Source organism: Coregonus lavaretus (assembly GCF_964263955.1).
Source record: "Coregonus lavaretus genome assembly, chromosome: 20".
NCBI classification, from domain to species: Eukaryota; Metazoa; Chordata; class Actinopteri; order Salmoniformes; family Salmonidae; genus Coregonus; species Coregonus lavaretus.
Window position 1 is genome coordinate 7,977,130 of NC_140007.1, and position 25,613 is coordinate 8,002,742.

At 42.4% G+C, this 25,613-nt stretch overlaps 1 protein-coding gene across 2 annotated transcripts in view; it reads right to left on the reverse strand.

Annotated features, from left to right (window-relative positions):
- LOC311147359 (fibulin-2-like) overlaps positions 1-25,394 on the reverse strand; it is a 51,946-nt gene extending 26,552 nt beyond the window's left edge. The window contains exons 1-2 of one of the 2 annotated variants that reach the window (XM_084184046.1): positions 25,346-25,394; positions 21,310-22,821 (exon numbers count right to left, since the gene is read on the reverse strand). In XM_084184046.1, the coding sequence (XP_084040172.1) occupies positions 21,310-22,687 (1,378 nt within the window). In that variant the 5' untranslated portion in view covers positions 22,688-22,821; positions 25,346-25,394. Of the gene's footprint in view, positions 1-21,309; positions 22,822-25,340 lie in introns of both variants that reach the window. The other variant, XM_084184045.1, reaches the window with a different exon arrangement.
- Between the last annotated feature and the right edge of the window lie 219 nt (positions 25,395-25,613).

Here is a 25,613-nt window from a genome sequence, read left to right on the forward strand (position 1 = left end):
CTCTACATTCTCTTCCTCTGTTTCCGCTGCCAAAGACACTTTCTACCACTCTAAATTTCAAGCCTCTGCCTCTAACCCTAGGAAGCTCTTTGCCATCTTCTCCTCCCTGCTGAATCCTCCTCCTCCTCCCCCTCCCTCCTCCCTCTCTGTGGATGACTTCATCAACCATTTTGAAAAGAAGGTTGATGACATCCGATCCTCATTTATTAAGTCAAATGACACTGCTGGTCCTGCTCACACTGCCCTACCCTATGCTTTGACTTCTTTCTCCCCTCTCTCTCCAGATGAAATCTTGTGACTTGTGACAGCCGGCCGCCCAACAACCTGCCCGCTTGACCCTATCCCCTCCTCTCTTCTCCAGACCATTTCCGGAGACCTTCTCCCTTACCTCACCTCGCTCATCAACTCATCCTTGACCGCTGGCCATGTCCCTTCCGTCTTCAAGAGAGCGAGAGTTGCACCCCTCCTCAAAAAACCTACACTCGATCCCTCCGATGTCAACAACTACAGACCAGTATCCCTTCTTTCTTTTCTCTCCAAAACTCTTGAGCGTGCCGTCTCTAGCCAACTCTCCTGCTATCTCTCTCAGAATGACCTTCTTGATCCAAACCAGTCAGGTTTCAAGACTGGTCATTCAACTGAGACTGCTCTTCTCTGTGTCACGGAGGCTCTCCGCACTGCTAAAGCTAACTCTCTCTCCTTTGCTCTTATCCTTCTAGACCTATCCGCTGCCTTTGATACTGTGAACCATCAGATCCTCCTCTCCACCCTCTCCGAGTTGGGCATCTCCAGCGCTGCTCACTCTTGGATTGCGTCCTACCTGACAGGTCGCTCCTACCAGGTGGCGTGCTCTCACCACTGGTGTCCCCCAGGGCTCAGTTCTAGGCCCTCTCCTATTCTCTCTATACACCAAGTCACTTGGCTCTGTCATATCCTCACATGGTCTCTCCTATCATTGCTACGCAGACGACACACAATTCATTTTCTCCTTTCCCCCTTCTGATAACCAGGTGGCGAATCGCATCTCGGCCTTTCTGGCAGACATATCAGTGTGGATGTCGGATCACCACCTCAAGCTGAATCTCGGCAAGACGGAGCTGCTCTTCCTCCCGGGGAAGGACTGCCCGCTCCATGATCTCGCCATCATGGTTGACAACTCCATTGTGTCCTCCTCCCAAAGTGCAAAGAACCTTGGCGTGACCCTGGACAACACCTTGTCGTTCTCCGCTAATATCAAAGCGGTGACCCGATCCTGCAGGTTCATGCTCTACAACATTCGCAGAGTACGACCCTACCTTACACAGAAAGCGGCACAGGTCCTAATCCAGGCACTTTTCATCTCCCGTCTGGATTACTGCAACTCGCTGTTAGCTGGGCTCCCTGCCTGTGCCATTAAACCCCTACAACTTATACAGAATGCTGCAGCCTGTCTGGTGTTCGATCTTCCCAAGTTCTCTCATGTCACCCCGCTCCTCCACACACTCCACTGGCTTCCAGTTGAGGCTCGCATCTACTACAAGACCATGGTGCTTGCCTACGGAGCTGTGAGGGGAATGGCACCTCCTTACCTTCAGGCTCTGATCAGACCCTACACCCAAACGAGGGCACTGCGTTCATCCACCTCTGGCCTGCTAGCTCCCCTACCTCTACGGAAGCACAGTTCCCGCTCAGCCCAGTCAAAGCTATTTGCTGCTCTTGCACCCCAATGGTGGAACAAGCTCCCCCATGACGCCAGGACAGTGGAGTCACTGACCACCTTCCGGAGACACTTGAAACCCTACCTCTTTAAGGAATACCTGGAATAGTATAAAGTAATCCTTCTACCCCCCCCCCCCCCCATTAAAAAGAAAAGAAAAAAAAGAAGTGGTTGTCCCACTGGCTATCATAAGTTGAATGCACCAATTTGTAAGTCTGCTAAATGATGTAAATGTAAATGTAAATTAATCTAGCATCGTATTTGCAGGTCTGAGAAAATTCTACGTCATTTTACTTATTAGCTTAATCTTTTTTAATAACACACAAATTACCCAAATTACAGGCTTAGAATGGACAGAGAGATAGGCCTATGTGTTAAATCTTATATTTCTCCAATGCCAAATCAGTGTCTTATTTGCAATGAAAATAATTACATCTGAGACATCATTAGGAATCTGAGCATGGTACTTTCAAAAGTTAGGCCTAACTTTCCACCCCAGACAAGGTAGGCCTACCGACACAGAAATATGTAAGATTTAACTGCCTGCTACTCTTCTTCTGTGGTTTAACCTAACAAGAGAAGGTCACAAGTGTTTCTCTAAAAGCTGTCTGGGTTTAAACATCTTCTATTGTACAGAAAGGGAACAGCTTAATCAATTGATAGTGACACAATGAGATGACTTCCCAAGCAAAGACAATGTTTTGTCTCCTGGGCTATAGAAGGTTGTAGCTTAGCCTCTGAATGTCAAAGAAACTAAACAATGATATTCCCATATACAGTACTATGAAAAAGTATTTGCCCCCTTTCTAATTTTCTCTACTTTTGCATATTTGTGATACTGAATGTTATCAGATCTTCAACCAAAACCTAATATTAAGGGAACATAAGTGAACAAATAACACAACAATTACACATTTATTTCATAAAGTTATGCAACACCCAATTCCCCTGTGTGAAAAATATTTGCCCCCTTACACTCAATAACTGGTTGTGCCACCTTTAGCTGCAATGACTCCAACCAAATTTTGTTTGGTTTTTGCCAGGCATTACTGGAACCATGTCGTCCAAAAAGTTATACTTTTGAATCATCTGTCCATAGAACGTTCTTCCAAGAGTCTTGATGATCATCCAGGTGCTTTTTGGCAAACTTGAGTCAACTTTTTGGACGAGATGGGTCCCATTATGCCTGACGAAAACCAAACACTGCATTCCACAGTAAGAACATCATACCAAAGGTCAAGCATGGTGGTGGTGGTGTGATGGTTTGGGGATGCATTGCTGCCTCAGGACCTGGACGACTTGCCTTAATAGAAGGAACCATTAATTCTGCTCTGTATCAGAGAATTCTACAGGAGAATGTCAGACCATCCGTCTGTGAGCTGAAGCTGAAGCGCAGCTGGGTCATGCAGCAAGACAATGATCCAAAACACACAATCAAGTCTACATGAAAATTGCTAAAAAGCAACAAATTGGAAGTTTTGGAATGGCCTAGTCAAAGTCCAGACCTAATCCCAATTGAGATGTTGTGGCAGGACTTGAAACGAGCAGTTCATGCTTGAAAACCCACACGTCACTGAGTTAAAGCAGTTCTGCATGGAAGAGTGGGCCAACATTTTTCATAGCACTGTACATCAGAGTCACGTCTTTCCCAGGTATTTTACAGCTTGTTTCTAGCGTAAAGCATTGCGGACCAAAGCGCTGTCATAGATCACTTTATATAATCAGATCTGTTTTATTTTCTTCAAAATCTTAAGATAACAATGGGTAGGTAGGCCTTTGCTTTTTGCCATTTTCTTTAATAAAAGGTAGGCCTATGGCATACCCTCTCTTACCCTCTCACAGCCCCTCAATTCGAGTATTGGTTTTAACTTAACAGTTTTTCACTGACACGGAGGTAGGCTATTTAAAGAGTGCATGGTGGGTGGAGGAATTGACCAACAAATCTATGGATATACCAGCCTATAGCCTAATTTCGTCTGTCAAACAGGTAGGCCTACCTCTTATTTCTTCAATAGGAAGAGTTAGGCTCCAACACAAGTAAATTAAGCCTACTCGAATTTACCTACTTTCAGCACCACAAGTTATCTATTTCCGATTGATTGCACAGCAGCTGCGGTTCCAGTTTCAGCACCACAATGTAAATTACTTGAATCTGGTTTATTGTGAGGTCAATAACTCTGATAAATACATAATGGACAAGAAACATATTGTTTTTAATCAAATAAATTCTAGTAGTAGCAAGCTATCAAAGTTGACCTCCGGTCATCCTTTTCGCGCTCTCCTTCTCAAACTGAACAGAACATAGGCTATAGGGTAGTCGGCACGCCATTTCTTTTTGACAAGGCCTAATCCCCCAAAATGTTTTTGACTAGGCCTAATCAAAACAACAAATCAGACGAAGCCTTTGACTCTCCTCCTGAACTGCCACCATAGGCCTACACAGCACAGCCATTGGTTAGGCAGCACACAAAAACGTTTTGATCAGCAAGAGAAGAGCAGGCTGGAATCAGGTTTGGAATATCCATTGCAGTGTATAATGCAGCCTAGTTGTATTTACACCATCCCAGCAGCTATCTTAGAAATATAACTTTGCTCTGTGCTTCCCTGTTTTTGTAGGGGTGGGTAAGACACTCAAATGACCATTTCCTCTTTTACTGGCCACAATCAGCTTGGTGGCTGGGTGTAACATCGGGAAGATGCAGCAGGAAATTGAGACAGCAATTGCCCAAGGATGCCGGGGGATGGGTGGGCAGAATTAGAGAGCGAACTGAGATTGGTCTGCAGCATAAATTGAGGAGGAAGATACTTTCTAACCAAGGAAGTAATCAGATTACATTATTCATTTCGAGTTATCCAATGGAGTGTGTTAGTAATTGCTTTTATTGACATGTAATCTGTAATCAGTAACTGATTTCTAAAAACGGTCCAACCCTGCCACCCCTAAAATCTTAAAACCGTCACGATATCATTGAAGGCAATCGGCATGAAGTGGTTTACCCTTGTGAAACACAAAACTGGGACATTGTTCTAAAACAGTTTTATGTTAATGGACCTTCCAGCTGCCCTGTTTCTAAACCAGCAGACTGGAAAAAACTCATTTCTATACCTTTTAAACTAATTTGTGAATGATTATGTAGGCTGATTCAAATGTAGCATTTGATTTAACAGAATGAACAGCTGGAGGAAGTAGGGAAAAAGGTGCCAAGTGGAGATCTTTCTCCAATTCCACATGATTAAACTCCACACAGATTTGTGAAAACTTCACAAGTCTACACAATCAACTAAAGCATGAGTCCAATTAAAGAAACAGCCAGACAGGAGAAATAATGACACGTTTGTATAGTATAACACATAAGCAAGAAAAAACAAACATTTATCAACAAAAATATTCATTGGTGGAAGGAGCTTATACTAACTCGTCATTAATTATCTCTTTTTATTCACCATAACTTTTCTTAGTGATTTATTTTCCTTTGTTTTAGTCCTAATGGTCCACTCTCCTTGACATGCCTTTTCATGTGAGCACTAAGCCGTTCATTTCCAGCAGAGAATGTGCTGCACAGCAGTGCATAATTTATAGGTTTAGAAATGAGAAGAGATGAAACCTTAGAGGATGCAAGGCCTCTTTGATGCATAAATATCTGTCCCCAGTCGCACCATATGACAAGCTTCTTTGAACCTGCATGAATTTGTTATTATTAGAAGACAGAGAACTTCATCAGTCATCCGTTTCATTTGCATCCTATCATTTTCTCTCCAGGTGGGATCAGTTCAGTCATCATGAAACACAGTACAGAATGGTCCCATGTGCTCTTCAAGAAGGTAAGATATTATCAGCAGTTTGACTGGAATTCAGTTAAACCTGCCAAAGCAATGTTTGTGCACTGTCTTTGTTTATAAACTTCTGTCCAGAAACACATACTTCTTATTCTGATATCTGGAAGCATCTACCAGTGCGGTTTTATTTGACCATGGGGAAAAGAGCTACTGTGAAAATACCACAATGCGGGTTTGATTGAATTGAGCCCTTTGAGTAACATCAAAAAGGCTCTGAAAAGGGACACTGCAGATAAAGGTCAAACATGAATACTGAAACAGACACTTTACAGTGATGGTTTTGAAACAATTACCTGGAGTAACTGAACCATGTCTAAGCTCAGCCTGTGAATATCCTGCATCCCTCTGACAAGCCTTCTAATCAGGGAACTAAAGCAAATGTGTTCCATTCAGGTGTGTAATCACCCCCATGGCTGATTTATCATGTTAGGAGGAGAGTTGTGGAGGTGGGCTTGATAGGTGGTTCGAGGTACGTCTTTCTTTTCTTGGCCTGTCATTACATCTGTCTGTCAGCCTTTAAGTTACGGTAACATCAAGCACACACGGCGCTGTTGCCCACATCCAACACCAATGACATCATCCTCCGAGAGGAGCAAAAAACAAGGGGAGAGCAGCTCCCGTCCTGACATGTCTCCATCCTCGTGCCATAAATCGGTGGCCGTCGCTGTCGTACAGTTCACCTTGTGTGTTAATGAAAACGAATGGCTCATTCCCGCTTTCCCTTTCCAGGCATGCCACTGATTTACAGTATAGGTGGGGTGTCCACAGTCACACAAAAGGAATGAATGGATGCTCTCTGAGAGTGAGGGTTGGTACACGTGACAGACTCCATCCAGGTAAGCTATATTGAGATGATCATATGCACATGTGAGTGAATAAGCCAACACGTTACATAAGCTTAGCAGATATGTTGAAGCCATGATGTTTATAGCTTTGACATCTGCCATCATATCTACAAGTCAGAGATGACTCCATCTTGTAAATAAAACACATCACCCTGTCCTAGTTGCACTGCTTGGCCTGTCCAACAGCAGCTGTCGATGACATAACAGGGAAGAGGGGCTTCCCCTATCAGTATGACTTCATTTCCATGGCCAGCTGAAGCATATTGAAGAAGACAGTGTTTCAACAGCTATTTATCCTAATCTCCCTGACAGTGTGACTGATAGTGATAGCCGGACAGATAGCAGGACATGTGTGATCCATCCGTCTCTCTGGAGTCTGAACTCTTGACTGGGCTGTGGTTTGTGGACAGGAGCCCTAAGGGCCATCCAGACTACACTGTCTTTGATGGTTTCCCTCTCTAACCTCCAATCCCATTGCATTTCCATGTGGTTGGATGGACGACCAGACCAGTATGCGGCACAGACACACACTGAAGTGTGCCATCGCCTCGTCCCGCCTCCTGGGGCTCTGCAGTTCCTGATTGGCTCTGGTGATCAGAATGAGCCCCATAAGGTTAGAATTTACAGGTTTGCAACCAATGTTATATAAGGAGTCTGGTTTAGGGTCTGGTTGTGGATGCTTTACTCAGAATTCTGTCAAATATTTATGTGAAAAATGTAAATAAATACAACTAATTTGATTTTGATTTACGTTGAAACAGACTAAAATAGATAGAGCTGTTGAATGTGATTATTTCCCTATATATAGAGTAATGGTAAGATATGCAGCACACCCTCACCAGACCTCTAATTTACTCTAACTTGAGGAGCCATTTCCTGTTGGTGTTCTATGGGTAATATATCACAGCCAGTCATCACAAGTCAACAGGCAGGACATTATCTAATTCCATGCCTTTGCAAATCCATCCAAATCCAGATTTTGCATTTTGTGGACAACATAACACCAAATACCACGGGACAAAACTTGTCCAATTCTTCACGGTTGGATTTGCAAGCTGCAGTTAAAACAGTCTCATTTATATGCAGCCATGCAGACTGGAATGTTACTGTATAGAAATAACAGTTTTTATTTCCTACAGTATTAGAGAGTTTCCTTTTCATTATTGCCTTTATGCTAACAGGGCCCCATTTTTCATGATATACTGAAGATTACATGTATATTTCATATGTTTACAAACCCAATTAGTTATACTGCAATAACTTTACCAAATATAAAACGCACACACACACACACACACACACTCCAGAGGGTTGCATTTCAGGGAGCTGTCCATCTGTGGTTATGCCGGTGACCCTCTAATCTTATGTGGCCCAATGCAAATGTTTTACTGCCAAATCACAACACATCAATGAAGAATAATAAAGTATATAGTCTCATCTTTAGCCATGAGAACAGATTTATGGTTGGTTGGAAATAGCTGCAAGTCATTGGTCTTAACCATAATTGCAATGACTGTACTGCAGATGGATACAAGTGGCAGAGCCGTTATTCAGTTGTAATTTATCACCAATCACATGCTTCTTATAGGTCTTGTTGATTTGGTTTCTGCATATGGGCATGTCGGCTTAGTATTTTTAATTATGAGTGGTTTTGCGGATCCGTTTGCCGGTTTACGGCAAGGATATGTTGCAATAATGAGATATGCCTTAATTCCTGGAAATGACCTGGAAACCCCCCTAGATTGGCTAGAGAGTCAACCACCTCCAAGCCCATCCTGACAGCAGTGGTAGAGATGAACCCTGATGTGGCCAGGTCTGGAATTCACACTCCTTTTCATCCTCACCTAAATTACATATCTGCCTAGTTCACTCCCAGATGCTACAGTATGTGTTGTGACAGTACATGTTGCTCTATCTCTTTTTTTTTACCACATTTTTTGTTGTTGGGGGGTTTACAGGTACAATATCAATTTCAATTCATATATTCGGTTTATATAACATGTAACCGTGGGCTGCCACGCAAAAGAAAAACAAAAGTAAGAAATACATAGAGAAATTATCATATTGAACAAGCAGGATTTTGTAATAGTAAAACTGCTATGTAAAGAAAAAGAAACAAAACAAGGTAGGCCTACATCTCCAACTCCCCATCCCATTCCCCCCAGCCCAACATGTCTCAGTCCAGCCCCCTGCATCTAAGCATTTAACTGCAGGGCACTCCCACATCCTATGAAGGAATGTGCCTACCTGATTTAGGAGACACAGTGAACAGTTGGGAGTTGGGGCCAATTTCATTGTAAAACTTTTCCTTGGTGTTAAATACAGTCTGTGAACAAACTTAAAATGTGTAGGTTAATGGTTCGCATTATGTGATGCCAAGGTCATATTTCTCCATATTGTGTTCCAGTTAAAGGGTTGTTCAGATTCACTTAGGTCTGTGGACCATACTTGTTTAATGGCTAGCTCAGAATATGAGCTTTCCAAAAGTTGTTTATATATGATAGAGATCAGTCCTTTCAGGCGCCCAGATAATGTATTTATAAATCCCATAATTGGATGGTTCGGTAGTTGGGTTTCCCAAGGGACTCCATAGGCCAGCATAGGTGACCTAAAAGGAGTTGCCTGTCCATGATATTGGCATGGGTACGGATTCCTCATTTGGATCACTGGGGGGATGCAAAAGGCCGCCCTCCAGATCGCAAGGCGTTATTGTGAAGTAATGGAGTATGAGTATGCCATTTTGATTTCCAGTTAAATTGTTTTTCAATTTTATGTCAAATAGAAATTGTGTGAGCAATAATAGGACCAAAGCGTAGTTTACATTGTTTAAGGGATATATCAATGAAGACCACCTCTTCCAGGGCAATAGGAGACACCATATTTCTCTCTATACTCAGCCAGGGGGCGGAATAATCATGTTTAAACTAATTTAAGATGGGGCAAAATGCTAGTTCCTAGAAATACAATTGGTATGGATAGTCCTCCTACGTCTTTCCCTCTTAGTAAGTTTGTTAATTTTATACGGGATCGATTACCTTGCCATATACAATTTTAAACCGCACTATGAATTTTATCCCAATAGCCAGAAGGGGGAGATATGGGAAGCATTGAACTACAGAAATTCAGCCGTTGCAATATATTCATTTTGACAATAGATATTCTGCCAGTTAAAGCAACTGGGATTTTAGTCCATCTACTGAGGTCAAATTGAATTGATTTGAGCATTCTGTTAAAGTTTCTGGCAATGGTTTTATCTAAGGAAGGAAATATATCTACTCCCAAATATTTAAAAGGGGAAACAATTGGGATTCCATAAGTAGAGATGGAGTCCTCGTTCGGGGTCTTGAGAGGCAGTAGGGCTGATTTGGTTAGATTAATTTTATAACTTGAGATGAAGCTGAATTTATCTATGATCTTCAATGCGTTTGGGATCGATTGAGATACATTGTGTAGATATATTAAAATATTGTCTGCGTATAATAATATTAGGGAAATTGGTGTTATTTCATTCGATTTACGAATTCCCTGGGCCAGGGGTTCCATGGAAAATAATAATAGCAAAGGAGATCACCTTAAATTGGATCACCTTATCTGCTGCTTGAATCTGAACAGAGCAGATATTGCCTGTTATAACAATGGCTGAGGGATTGGCATATAGTATTTTAATCGTATTAATACAATTGGAGCCAATTCCCATATGTTCCAAGACAGACCAGTGATATGACCATTCTAGTCTATCAAAAGCTTTTTCTACATCGAGAGATAAATCAGCCCAAGGAGCTGTTGTTTCTGATGAAGCATGTAAGATACAGTGGGGGAAAAAAGTATTTAGTCAGCCAACAATTGTGCAAGTTCTCCCACTTAAAAAAAAGGGGCGGCAGGTAGCTTAGTGGTTAAGAGCGTTGTGCCAGTAACCGAAAGGTCGCTGGTTCTAATCCCCGAGCCAACTAGGTGAAAAATCTGTCTATGTGCCCTTGAGCAAGGCACTTAACCCTAATTGCTCCTGTAAGTCGCTCTGGATAAGAGCGTCTGCTAAATGATTTAAATGTAAATGTAAAAAGATGAGAGAGGCCTGTAATTTTCATCATAGTACACGTCAACTATGACAGACAAAATGAAAAGAAAAAAATCCAGAAAATCACATTGTAGGATTTTTTATGAATTTATTTGCAAATTATGGTGGAAAATAAGTATTTGGTCACCTACAACAAGCAAGATGTCTGGCTCTCACAGACCTGTAACTTCTTCTTTAAGAGGCTCCTCTGTCCTCCACTCGTTACCTGTATTAATGGCACCTGTTTGAACTTGTTATCAGTATAAAAGACACCTGTCCACAACCTCAAACAGTCACACTCCAAACTCCACTATGGCCAAGACCAAAGAGCTGTCAAAGGACACCAGAAACAAAATTGTAGACCTGCACCAGGCTGGGAAGACTGAATCTGCAATAGGTAAGCAGCTTGGTTTGAAGAAATCCACTGTGGGAGCAATTATTAGGAAATGGAAGACATACAAGACCACTGGTAATCTCCCTCAATCTGGGGCTCCACGCAAGATCTCACCCCGTGGGGTCAAAATGATCACAAGAACGGTGAGCAAAAATCCCAGAACCACACGGGGGACCTAGTGAATGACCTGCAGAGAGCTGGGACCAAAGTAACAAAGCCTACCATCAGTAACACACTACGCCGCCAGGGACACAAATCCTGCAGTGCCAGACGTGTCCCCCTGCTTAAGCCAGTACATGTCCAGGCCCGTCTGAAGTTTGCTAGAGTGCATTTGGATGATCCAGAAGAGGATTGGGAGAATGTCATATGGTCAGAAGAAACCAAAATATAAATTTTTGGTAAAAACACAACTCGTCGTGTTTGGAGGACAAAGAATGCTGAGTTGCATCCAAAGTACACCATACCTACTGTGAAGCATGGGGGTGGAAACATCATGCTTTGGGGCTGTTGTTCTGCAAAGGGACCAGGACGACTGATCCGTGTAAAGGAAAGAATGAATGGGGCCATGTATCGTGAGATTTTGAGTGAAAACCTCCTTCCATCAGCAAGGGCATTGAAGATTAAACGTGGCTGGGTCTTTCAGCATGACAATGATCCCAAACACACCGCCCGGGCAACGAAGGAGTGACTTCGTAAGATGCATTTCAAGGTCCTGGAGTGGCCTAGCCAGTCTCCAGATCTCAACCCCATAGAAAATCTTTGGAGGGAGTTGAAAGTCTGTGTTGCCCAGCGACAGCCCCAAAACATCACTGCTCTAGAGGAGATCTGCATGGAGGAATGGGCCAAAATACCAGCAACAGTGTGTGAAGACTTACAGAAAACGTTTGACCTGTGTCATTGCCAAAAAAGGGTATATAACAAAGTATTGAGAAACTTTTGTTATTGACCAAATACTTATTTTCCACCATAATTTGCAAATAAATTCATTAAAAATCCTACAATGTGATTTTCTGGAATTTTTTGTCTCATTTTGTCTGTCATAGTTGACGTGTACCTATGATGAAAATTACAGGCCTCTCTCATCTTTTTAAGTGGGAGAACTTGCACAATTGGTGGCTGACTAAATACTTTTTTTCCCTACTGTATGTAATAGTCGATGGAGGTTATCTGAGGATAAAAGTTTATTAACAAACCAACTTTGGTCCGTGTGGACCAATTTGGGTAACTAAGTCTCGAGACGGGACAACAACATTTTGGAAAATAGATTAATATCTGTGTTTATCATCATCTTTACCTTTTTTTAATAAAAGTGAAATTACTGCTGTATTCACATCTCTCCCAAATGAACCTTTGTGAATGGCTGTGTTAATTATTTCAAGCAATAGTGGACCTCAAATAGACCTCAGGAGGAATACTGTCCCATCCAAGTGATTTGCCTTATTCATGCTATCCAATGCCCTTTTGAGTTCATTGAGAGAGATTTTGGCTCCCAGCGAGGCAGCTTCCTCTGTTGAGAGAAGAGGAGTTCTTAATTCTTTTAGAAATGACTTTGTCTGGCTTGGTGTGGATTTACAATCAGAGGTGTACAGTTCTTTATAGAAGCGGGAGAATCTTTGATTGATTAATTTGGGTTCTGATAGTAATTCCCCTGTTTCAGATTCAATAGTTGTTATATCAGCTAATTTATCATTACTGTGTAGCTTGTTGGCCAGTAAAAGATTGGGACAAATTACCATGGAAGTAATGGTTGAATCTAACTCGATGGATGGCAAATTCTGCTCTCTGTCTTATCAACATGCTGTCTTGACTTCGGAAAGAGTAATAATTCACCCCCTTTGCTATGAAGCCCCTAAATAAGATCTGGTGCAACCAATTACCTTCAGAAGTCACATAATTAGTTAAATAAAGTCCACCTGTGTGCAATCTAAGTGTCACATGATCTGTCACATGATCTCAGTATATATACACCTGTTCTGAAAGGCCCCAGAGTCTGCAACACCACTAAGCAAGGGGCACCACCAAGCAAGCGGCACCATGAAGACCAAGGAGCTCTCCAAACAGGTCAGGGACAAAGTTGTGGAGAAGTACAGATCAGGGTTGGGTTATAAAAAAATATCAGAAACTTTGAACATTCCACGGAGCACCATTAAATCCATTATTTAAAAAATGGAAAGAATATGGCACCACAACAAACCTGGTCCTTAGGACCACTTTAAGCCATACACTCCACAGAGCTGGGCTTTACGGAAGAGTGGCCAGAAAAAAGCCATTGCTAAAATAAAAAATAAGCAAACACGTTTGGTGTTCGCCAAAAGGCATGTGGGAGACTCCCCAAACATATGGAAGAAGGTACTCTGGTCAGATGAGACTAAAATTGAGCTTTTTGGCCATCAAGGAAAACTCTATGTCTGGTGCAAACCCAACACCTCTCATCACCCCGAGAACACCATCCCCACAATGAAGCATGGTGATGCAGCTAACAAAAACATATGGAAATGTCTGCTCTACCCAAAATTACAACCAAATAATTGCAGCCTTACTGCAAAATGGAAGAGGAAAGTGGAAGGGGGAGAAAGTAAGGAACTTGTCTGTCGGCCTTGCATTAAATAACATAATTGGTTAAGGAAAACTGTGATAAATAAAAAAGTATATCAGTTTCATTTAAGGACCAAAGGATTGACAGCCGTCCCATATAGATTACAAAATAGTTGGGAAGAGATTTTTGACGTACCGATCCCATGGCATAGTGTTTATGAACTGATACGCAAAACGACACCGGATTCAAAACTTAGAATCTTTCAATTTAAATTATTATATAAAATTCTTGCTACCAATAGAATGTTATCTATATGGGGGATACAATCTTCCCAGCTCCGCATGTTTTGCTGCGAAGAGACAGAATCATTAGATCATTTGTTTTGGTACTGTCCATTTGTAGCTTGTTTTTGGACACGGGTCCAGGAATGGCTAAAGGATTGCAATATTTACCTGGAGCTAACCTTGCAGATAGCATTACTGGGTGATCTGAAAAGTCATAGTCAATCGATCAATAACATAATAATACTTTTAGCAAAAATGTTTATTTTCAATTCACAATCTGTAGAAACAATGAGAATAGAAAGGTTCAGAACTTTTGTAAGACATCACAGTACAGTTGAAATATATATGGCAAATAGAAATCCTATATGGATGGTGTTAAAAGATAGATGGGAGGTGTTGAATGGAATTGAACGATGGGACTAATAACAACTAACAACAAATAATAACAAGATAACTAATAATGTAAGCATACTGTGTCCATAATAAGTATATAGGTTGTAGGTTGGGAGCTCTTGTGAAAGAGCACAGTTAGAAAGATATGGCATAAAGAAGCAAACCGGATGGACATCATGAAAATGATCGGAGAGGTTGAGAGTAGAAGAAGTTCAGGAGAAAAAACAAACAAAATATAATTATTGTAAAATTGACTGTGTCCATAAAATGTAGATAGTAAATATAAGCTGGAAGTATAGGCCTAAGCATTGTTGTTCACTAGTTTACTCCAAGTAGGGAAAGGGTGGCGGGGTTGGAAAGTAATAAAGGGGAATATATATATATTTTTAAAGGATTTGTATGTGTATGTACAGTGGGGGAAAAAAGTATTTAGTCAGCCACCAATTGTGCAAGTTCTCCCACTTAAAAAGATGAGAGAGGCCTGTAATTTTCATCATAGGTACACGTCAACTATGACAGACAAATTGAGAAAGAAAAATCCAGAAAATCACATTGTAGGATTTTTAATGAATTTATTTGCAAATTATGGTGGAAAATAAGTATTTGGTCACCTACAAACAAGCAACATTTCTGGCTCTCACAGACCTGTAACTTCTTCTTTAAGAGGCTCCTCTGTCCTCCACTCGTTACCTGTATTAATGGCACCTGTTTGAACTTGTTATCAGTAGAAAAGACACCTGTCCACAACCTCAAACAGTCACACTCCAAACTCCACTATGGCCAAGACCAAAGAGCTGTCAAAGGACACCAGAAACAAAATTGTAGACCTGCACCAGGCTGGGAAGACTGAATCTGCAATAGGTAAGCAGCTTGGTTTGAAGAAATCAACTGTGGGAGCAATTATTAGGAAATGGAAGACATACAAGACCACTGATAATCTCCCTCGATCTGGGGCTCCACGCAAGATCTCACCCCGTGGGGTCAAAATGATCACAAGAACGGTGAGCAAAAATCCCAGAACCACACGGGGGGACCTAGTGAATGACCTGCAGAGAGCTGGGACCAAAGTAACAAAGCCTACCATCAGTAACACACTATGCCGCCAGGGACTCAAATCCTGCAGTGCGAGGCGTGTCCCCCTGCTTAAGCCAGTACATGTCCAGGCCCGTCTGAAGTTTGCTAGAGTGCATTTGGATGATCCAGAAGAGGATTGGGAGAATGTCATATGGTCAGATGAAACCAAAATAGAACTTTTTGGTAAAAACTCAACTCGTCGTGTTTGGAGGACAAAGAATGCTGAGTTGCATCCAAAGAACACCATACCTACTGTGAAGCATGGGGGTGGAAACATCATGCTTTGGGGCTGTTTTTCTGCAAAGGGACCAGGACGACTGATCCGTGTAAAGGAAAGAATGAATGGGGCCATGTATCGTGAGATTTTGAGTGAAAACCTCCTTCCATCAGCAAGGGCATTGAAGATGAAACGTGGCTGGGTCTTTCAGCATGACAATGATCCCAAACACACCGCCCGGGCAACGAAGGAGTGGCTTCGTAAGAAGCATTTCAAGGTCCTGGAGTGGCCTAGCCAGTCTCCAGATCTCAACCCCATAGAAAATCTTTGGAGGGAGTTGAAAGTCCGTGTTGCCCAACGACAGCCCCAAAACATCACTGCTCTAGAGGAGATCTGCATGGAGGAATGGGCCAAAATACCAGCAACAGTGTGTGAAAACCTTGTGAAGACTTACAGAAAACGTTTGACCTGTGTCATTGCCAACAAAGGGTATATAACAAAGTATTGAGAAACTTTTGTTATTGACCAAATACTTATTTTCCACCATAATTTGCAAATAAATTCATTAAAAATCCTACAATGTGATTTTCTGGATTTTTTTTTCTCATTTTGTCTGTCATAGTTGACGTGTACCTATGATGAAAATTACAGGCCTCTCTCATCTTTTTAAGTGGGAGAACTTGCACAATTGGTGGCTGACTAAATACTTTTTTCCCCCACTGTATGTATGTGTCTGTGTATGTGTGTATATGTGTATATATGTGTATATATATATGTGTATGTGTATGTATGTATATGTACAGTATATATATATATATATATAAAACATGGGGGATTGGAAGTGATGCAGATAATTACATGGATGGAAGTTACAATCTATCTGCAATATTAAGCTGATCTACCTGATTTTTCATTGGCAGGGACTGGGAAACTGGTCAGAATTGAAGGAATGATGGATGGCGCTAAATACAGATAAATTCTTGAGGAAAACCTGTTTCATTCTTCCAGAGATTTGAGACTGGGACGGAGGTTCACCTTCCAGCAGGACAATGACCCTAAGCATACTGTTAAAGCAACACTTGAGTGGTTTAAGGGGAAACATTCAAATGTCTTGGAATGGCCTAGTCAAAGCCCAGACCAGGCCGCCCACCAAAACTCACAGACCAGGTAAGGAGGGCATTAATCAGAGAGGCAGCAAAGAGACCAAAGATAACCCTGAAGGAGCTGCAAAGCTCCATAGCGGAGATTGGAGTATCTGTCCATAGGACCACTTTAAGCCGTACACTCCACAGAGCTGGGCTTTACGGAAGAGTGGCCAGAAAAAAGCCATTGCTTAAAGAAAAAATAAGCAAACACGTGGGAGTGACTCCCCAGCTACTCTGGTCAGATGAGACTAAAGTTGAGCTTTTTGGCCATCAAGGAAAACGCTATGTCTGGCGCAAACCCAACACCTCTCATCACCCCGAGAACACCATCCCCACCGTGAAGCATGGTGGTGGCAGCATCATGCTGTGGGGATGTTTTTCATCAGCAGGGACTGGGAAACTGGTCAGAATTGAAGGAATGATGGATGGTGCTAAATACAGGGAAATTATTTTTCAGTCTTCCAGAGATTTGAGACTGGGACACCTGAGGTTCACCTTCCAGCAGGACAATGACCCTAAGCATATGTCACGGTTTCGGCCGAGGCTGCTCCTCCTCCTTGTTTGGGCAGGTTTCGGCGGTCGTCGTCCCCGGAGTATTAGCTATCACCGTTTGATGTTTTCGATGTCTGTTTGGATTTGTCTGATTGTGTACACCTGTTTCCTGTTTGGTTAATTATGTCTCCTATAAGTTTCTCGTTTGGTTAGTCTTGTGTTGTGTGTTATTGTCTGCCTGTCGATAGGAGCTGCGTGTTTTCGCTCTGTTTGGTGTTTTTACGCATGGTTTGCGTAATCGCTCGCCTCTGTTTGTTTTCGAGGCCGTGTATTGTATTTTGCACTTTTGACTAGTAAAGTCTGTTGGACGAAGCCTCTGTGTCATGCGCCTGACTCCTCCACCACATCCACATCAGTTCTTTTGACAGCATACTGCTAAAGCAACACTTGAGTGGTTTAAGGGGAAACATTTAAATGTCTTGGAATGGCCTAGTCAAAGCCCAGACCTCAATCCAATTGAGAATCTGTGGTATGACTTAAAGATTGCTGTACACCAGCGGAACCCATCCAACTTGAAGGAGCTGGAGCAGTTTTGCCTTGAAGAATGGGCAAAAATCCCAGTGGCTAGATGTGCCAATCTTATAGAGTATGAAAATGTATGCACTCACTAACTGTAAGTCGCTCTGGATAAGAGCGTCTGCTAAATGACTAAAATGTAAAATAGAGACAGCTGTAATTGCTGCAAAAGGTGGCTCTACAAAGTATTGACTTTGAGGGGGTGAATAGTTATGCACACTCAAGTTTTCTGTTTTTTTGTCTTATTTCTTGTTTGTTTCACCCCAAAAAATATTTTGCATCTTCAAAGTGGTAGGCATGTTGTGTAAATCAAATGATACAAACCCCTCCAAAATCTATTTTCATTCCAGGTTATAAGGCAATGTCACGTTCGTTTAAGGACGGGTCAGACCAAGGCGCAGCGTGAAATGCGTACATGTTTATTTCACCGATAAACACACAAACAAAACAACAAACCAATGACACGTGAAGTCCTAATGCTAAACACAAAACAAGCCTCCACACGGAACAAGATCCCACAACTAATGAGTGCCAATAGGCTGCCTATGTATGATCCCCAATCAGAGACAACGAGCGACAGCTGTCTCTGATTGGGAATCACACCCGGCCAAACACAGAACTACAACACCTAGAATGCAACACAGAAATACTAACATAGAATATCCACACCCTGACTCAACATACAAGAGTCCCATGAGTCAGGGCGTGACAGGCAACAAAATAGGAAAAATGCCAAGGGGGGTGAATACTTTCGCAAGCCACTGTATGTACAAAAAAATAAGATGGTATGTGGAAGAAATGCAGTCTATAATCTAGATCTCACAATACTTAATCGTGGCCTGTAGGCCAAGTCCTCCCTGGGAGATAGATTTAGTAGCGTAAACGGAGGGGGACAGCCATTAACATGAAGTGAATTGTATGGTAGCCCATATGGGACTGGCCATCTATCCAATAATACAATGAAAATAGTAGGGGAACAGCTTCCAATTTATATTGCCATATTTAGCCCTTAAGAATGCAATGCGCTGAAGCCCTACAAGGAAGCAGACCCAGTCTCTATACACTTCAATATATTGTCCATTGCTCAATAATTGGTGTGGTGTCATCATTGGCTAAATGTCCTGGACCATAAACGATACAATAATAGTAATGTCCAAATGTGCAGTAATAATAATAATAATAATAATAATAATAATAACAACAACAATAATAGTGTTCCTTTTACCCAATTGAGGGGGTGTCCATATCATTGTCTTATGCTGAGGGCAGCATCATAGCCATAGGCTAGGCTGCATGATTGTGTATGGATAGCCTACCTGAATACTGAGCCAGTGTTGCTCTATCTCTGACACAAATACTGAGGGTGACAATTACAGCAAAGTGGCCACTGAAAATGATCCAAAATGGACTTGAACTTTTGTACACATCTGACATTTTCCCACGCTTGTTTAACAAATCGATCCCAAAATGGCTTCAGCTTGGTTGAGTAGGGTAAGTGGGTTCCCTAATGAGCAGGAGGAGTGAGTGTGAAGGTGTAGTCTTGCTGAGCTGCAGTGATTACTGGTTGGATTGGGAGGCCCAGTGCCTCATGGGAGAAGAGTAATCAAAGCGGCTCATGAGGGAGCAGCGAGTAGCGTCTGGCAATCAGGCTACAACAGAGGTCTCATTCATCACTTCCGTATTATGCCCTTTTCAAGTACAACCCCCAAGACATCCTACGCCACCACGACCATGACCACCACGGAGTGCCTAGAAACCCCAATACCATGTAGTTGGTAGAGGGAGGGACGTAGCCCAGACTCTAGACGGAGCAGGGTAGTTATCGACTCTAACAGAAAGAAAAAACATTTACCTTGGGCCGCTTTTCAATAGAAACCAGGCCCGTTTATGTGTAGTGAACATTTGTTTGTTTTTGCAGTGCATGCTTTCTCCTTTCCTCTCCCAACGACTCTGGCATGCTGCCCTAATGGGGGTTGATAACAGGCATTACTCAGGGATCTTATCGACTGAGTCTCTTCCTGTCCTTAAGGATGTCACCATGCTGGAACCTCTTTCCCTTCACCCAGTGACCATGACTTCTGACCCTTGACAATGTCAGTTTGACCCAGGGGGCTGGACAGTAACCAGGCCAGTCATCTCTGTCTCCACTGCCACTGGAATGTGCTGCTCCAAATGGAACAGAGATACTCAGAGTATGCTGGACAGACATGGATGTGAATGAACTTAGACTCTCTCAGTCAGCCTACTGTGAAGCAACAGTAATCTACCATTTCATTCTTGGATGATACCCTAATATTCGGATATGCAGCTTGGAAAACAGCTGAGGGCATCTGTCAAGACAAATCTTTGTGTTGCACTGCATCCAAGGCAGCCTGGGGGATATTAACTCAGAGCCACTCACAAGGCATACTGGAGAAGTTGACCTTGGCCTTGCCTTTATAAACAAATCGCGTGAATGGTAAACACCAACGGCAATGATGACCTGGCATATTTCTTTCTTCTCGCTCTCGTGAGTCCTCGCTGCATGGAATGTACGTGATAGGTACCTCTCATGCTAACTCCCAAAGAAACACCCCATACAGCTAATACATACACTATACATTCCTATGGAGACCAAGTGCTGAAAGCAGAGAAAAATCCCAACAGGTCTCAACAGTAATAGTATAGTAAAGAAGGGTGGCTAGCCAAGGCTGGGAAAATCCACAGTTGACTGTTTGTCACACGATACCTACTTACAGTACAGTGCAAGAGTCTGAATTCCCATAGCTCTGACCTAGTTTGTACTGTAATTCAGTAGCTGTGGCAGTGATGAAATCAAAAGGAGAAGTTTTAGTGCAGTTTTAGTGCAGTACACTGAAATCCTATTATGTGTAATCCATAGTAGTACTGATATTATGAAAGGTAAACCCATAAACCTTATTCGAGTCTCGTGATCTGATTGAGGATTTTTTCTCCCAGGGGGAAACCTAGCTTTCATGAAAAGATAATCCAACATATTGGAGGCCCCATAAGTGGTCATTTGGTGGTCATACACAATCACAGGTATTACCTATGAATATGTGTCACAGACAACCCCAATCTCAAAGCAGAGATACAGTAGGTATTCTCTATAATAGGGGTCCCCAAATGGCAGCCCACCGGCCTCACTCCTGTTGATGATCCCTGCTCTATGAATACTGTACTCTCTTAACCCATCCTCCAGACATTTAGCTAGTCTCTTCATCATCTGTTTTCCATCTCAGAAGCTCCTCTAGATGTACAGTATTTATGCCTTGGGGAAAGGCTGCTAACGCTGAACCTACTGACGATTCTATATGAGGGACACTGCTACAGAAGCTACACTGTCACTGTCTAGGGGCCATATGCTTTCCATGAATCCTAGTTTTTCCTGGACCAGTGTCAGCTAGCAGCTACTATAGACTGATTAAGAATTCCTAGACCTAACATAGGATGTAAGAGAAAGAGGACAGTAAATCATCTGAGGTTCTAACACTGGGCTACTGTTGTCACAGGCACACATTTATAAACCATTACATTTGATGAATGTGGTTCCTATCATTTAATTAACACCAAAAATGCATATGAAATAACTGCTTTTATGTATAGGCCTCGTGCCTTTAACTAGGTCTCAAAGGACATTGTAGGAGATTTACTCACCTTAAATACAAGTACAGTAATTATTTTAAAAAATGTATACAAACATATCAGCAACACACTATTATTTTAGACTGTGGACTGGTAGAGTGGCCATGTAATGCTGACTTACCCTCAGTGTTTCGAGACTGTTCGTTCCGGCCCTGGTAGTTGAAGAGGATCTGGGACTGTCTCCTGGCTGGCTGGTCTCCTTCCTCCCTCATGACAGGAGCTCTGCTGGTCGGGCTGAACTTCACTGCGGGGAACTCCTGGTCGAGTTTACTCTGGGGCTTTCTGGGCTCCTCACGCTGCTCTTCAAGGTGCTCCTCAAGGTGCTTCTCATGGTGCCGCCCATTGCTTTGGGATGAACGACTGCCATCATGGTGGTGACTGCTTTGGCTGTCTCTGTGTTCGTGGCGGCCAGTGTGTCTCACTCCCTTGTCACTACGGACAGTTTGTGTGACGTCCTTCGAAGTGTCACTCTTCATCACTCTGTCACCGTCTCTGTGATGCCTGCTGTCCCGGTCAACAACGTCCTGTTGACGCCTGTGGCTCTCTAAAGTAACTTCCTGTTTAGTTGTTGTTGATGTTGTTGTCTCCCCCTGGACCTTTAAGGTGGTCTGGTCCATGAGATGTGGATCCTCGGTAATGGTCGCCTCCTCTCTTTTCTCCTGATCATATGTTCCTAGTCTCGTTCTCAGCTCCTGCCTCAGGTCATTAAAGATCTCATAAGTAGGAGAGCTTGTCTCAGCATAGGATGGTGACACCGTGGTAGATTCTGTTGGCTGGACCGGGTCTTGTGGAGTAGTAGATGTGGGGTCAGGCAGTGTGTAGTCATAATCTTCATCTTCATCCAGGACAGGTGGGTCCTCTTTGTAAAGAGGTATGGTGTTACTGGGGGCGAATGGGTCTAGTGGGCTTGTCTGTTTATTGAGGTCTCTCAGAGGGTTGTTGTTCTGTGTGGTCATTGCTAACATCGGCTTCTTAACATTACGAGGGTCACAGTCAGGGATAGGAGAACACATCAGGCTCCCGCCATTGTTAGGACAGTGACACACCTGACACAGGTCCATCTGGAAGGAGTGGCCCGCTTCATACTTCTGGTTGCCTTGGACACAACCGATGCTCTCACACTGTGGACACCCATCTGCGGGTTCCACGACAGCGATGCAGTTGGGAGGGATCTCGGAACACGGGATGAAATGGCACCCGATCCTCCCGCCTCCCTGTGGACAAGAACATTCTGTGCTTCCGAAATCCACAAAGTAAGATTCTCCCTCTGGAACTTTCCCATTCCGGAAGCCTGCATGGATGCAGTCATAGTACTGGTAACCTTCACATGAGCATCCTATTTTAACGCAGGTGGCACAGCAAGCGCCCTTCTCCAAAACTTCCTCAATACAGTTGTCCAACACTGGACAATCCACGCCTGTACAGTCCCTTTGGCTTAGACAGATGCCCAGGCACAACAGGAGCGCACATTGAAACAGCAGCAGTTTCTCTTGGTTCATTTTATTTAAAAGTCCCTGAACCCAAGAACAAATGTTGAAAATTGAATTTGATGATAACTATTGTCCACAGTCTGCAGTCGACCTGGAGTGAGAATGATGTTGAAGGTCCGATTTCCAATGGCCTCCTTTAACCTCTGAGAATGAAAGAGAAATAACATGACATTACTGTTATGTTACTGTAGTGACAGAACCACAAGATCATCACCATGTCGTTTGTCATTGAACTGGGTCCCACTAGTCTCCAGTGTTTCAACTAGCTACCATTACTGTCATTAGGCGTAGACTAAATTGACCATTGGGCTAATGTATGTTTTTCCATGCCCATTCTCTGGTCACAGGACAGCTCGGCATGCATGCTGTGGTTTGCATTACATTGGCATGGAAATTTAGCTACAGGTCACGCCGGCTAGGGATAGGGGAACATTTGGACAACTTAGACTGAACAATCTTTGCAGTGATCCATATTCAGCCAATTCTAAACTCTTGTGTGAACCAAGTCAGTGATGTGACTACAAATCAGAGAACATATTGAAAACCAGGTGTTTTCTATTTCACTTTTCCTGTTTTTCTCAACTGTTCATGTGCTTGGTCCAGTCCTAAGACACACTGCGACGTTTCAAGCAAAGAAATCTGTTGTACGATTCTACAAGTTATTTTCAAAATACATTCCTGTTCTAAGTGAAACATTATGTGTATAAAACAAAGATTTGATGTAGTCCTAACATTTTACTCATCTTTAACGCTGAGCTTAACTCAGTTGAGGAATATGAACAGAGTTAGACTCAAAAGACACACACATAGCACAACAGCACAGACTCATTGCCCCCATAGTGCTTAGAAACAGCATACTGGTGCATGGATTCCAACATATGGTGGAGCAGTTTGGGAGGGAAAAAGTCACCCAGTGTTGACATGGTATATTTTCCTCAATAGACACCCTCCACGCTCATGTGTACATTGGTTGTATGAAGAAGCCTGCACTGACACGTCTTTAAACTCTCAGCAGCAACTCATAACTCTGCATCTACATACAGTCCCTCTGTTTTCTATATCAACATATTCTAAAATACTATGCCCCTGACATATTATGTCCTGGTTCCATGACTATGTTTAAATATATTTTAATAAGAATGTTGAGTTGACCTAGTTATGGTGTGCTGCTCTGTGTTGAGGCATCCTATTATCTAGGTGCAAATTCCCCCTTCAGTGCTGATTATGTAGGGGACCATGCACTGGCTTCCCTTCAGTGAGGATTCTATCACTAACACAACCCCTCAGTGTCAAAGTCAACCAAGCACAGGTTATGGCAGTCACAGCCAAGTGCAGAGGTTTTCAAAATGAAATATTACAATCTCCCCTTCCGAATTCAAAGTTTCTTCAAATTCTAAGCTTTTGAGAGCCATCAGACATCCAATTGGAAGTAAAACATTGGTTCTGGCTACTTCTCTCACATCTGGGGCTATGTCTCTCTCACGTCATCATACCAGACCACAGAATGAGAAGGACTGCAGCACAGACGAATGCACCACTTAGACAATCAATGATGGCTTTGTATGCAGCGGGTAAGGAATCATTTTAACAGGTCTCACAGTCTTGACTGGCATGTGCCCCACTAGTTTGGTGTTTTAATGATGTTGAATTCAGCACATGGCATGCGAAGACATGGCATGATGTACTGCATCAAAGGCTGAGGCTCAGAGTTCCTATGTCTGCCACAGCTGACAGTGAGATTCAAAAAAGAAAGAGAAAGTTGGTCTGGGAAAATCAAACTAATTGTATTAACATCTGTCACTCACAACCACTATCAGAATCTGTATCTTTCTGACCTAGATAAGACAAATGTATTTCAATGAAACAAATTACATAGTTTTTTTTCTATCAGCTAAAACAATGTCCAAAGTTTTCCAAACAACGTTTGTGTACATGGCTTGCTCATGTATCTCTCCTAGTAGCCAGGAGTTTGATCTTTGTCAACCACAGCTCTTGCCAGGACACAGAAATCATTGTTTTCATGTGTTTTAACATGATAATGAACATCAGGAACAGTTCTCAATGGTGATGTTTGGGTGTTAGAGTCTTAGCGTTTTGAAATACTATATTTGCTGAATGGTGTAAAGATTTAAAGATAGCCTACAAGATAATGTCAGTCTATCTGCTAGGCTGTGAAGTATGACTTGAATGTAATTACGTGAGTAGCCTAAGGTGCACAAACTCACATAGAGCCAAATCACTTTTTACAAATATTACTGTTTATGCTTTGTCATTACATACAAATGGACATAAGCAATATACTTTAGGGCTGAGAATACTCCATAATTTGATATTGGAAACATGACTTAAACAACATTTTTCTCTGTGTTTTAACAATAAACGTTAAGTGTGAAAATGAAACAGGCATCATTTAATAGAGGATAAATAAACTGCCGAAATGTTCTTAGTTATGTGGAGAATTAATCAAAACTATAACCTGCCAAAGTTATATGTGACATCCTGTCATGCCGAGCCATGCACACAACTAACGGGTAGAAATGTTGGAAAGTAAAACCATAATTTTTACATCTTACATGCAGTATCTCATAAGGTTAGCACATAAACACACTCACAAACAAGCGTGCAAAGGCAGTGAGGCAGTGATTGAAAAGTTTTTCTTTACCTTACTTCTCAGTTATGTCAGTGTGCGACCGGTATCATGTATGCTGCCCAAAATTAGCTGAGCGCGTTCTAAAGAGAAGGGGGATGTGCAAGCGCTCTCCGCAAAAGGAGAGAGGATAGGGGTGGGACCAAAACTTTCTTTGCCCTCCGAAGCCTTTGGCAATTTAGTTAGAGGTCAGGAATAATTTCGCGCCTCTATTTCATTACGCTGCTGATTCACATTTGAACGAATTCCAATCGCTTCAATATGTGCATCTCGCTGCTGTTTTACTTT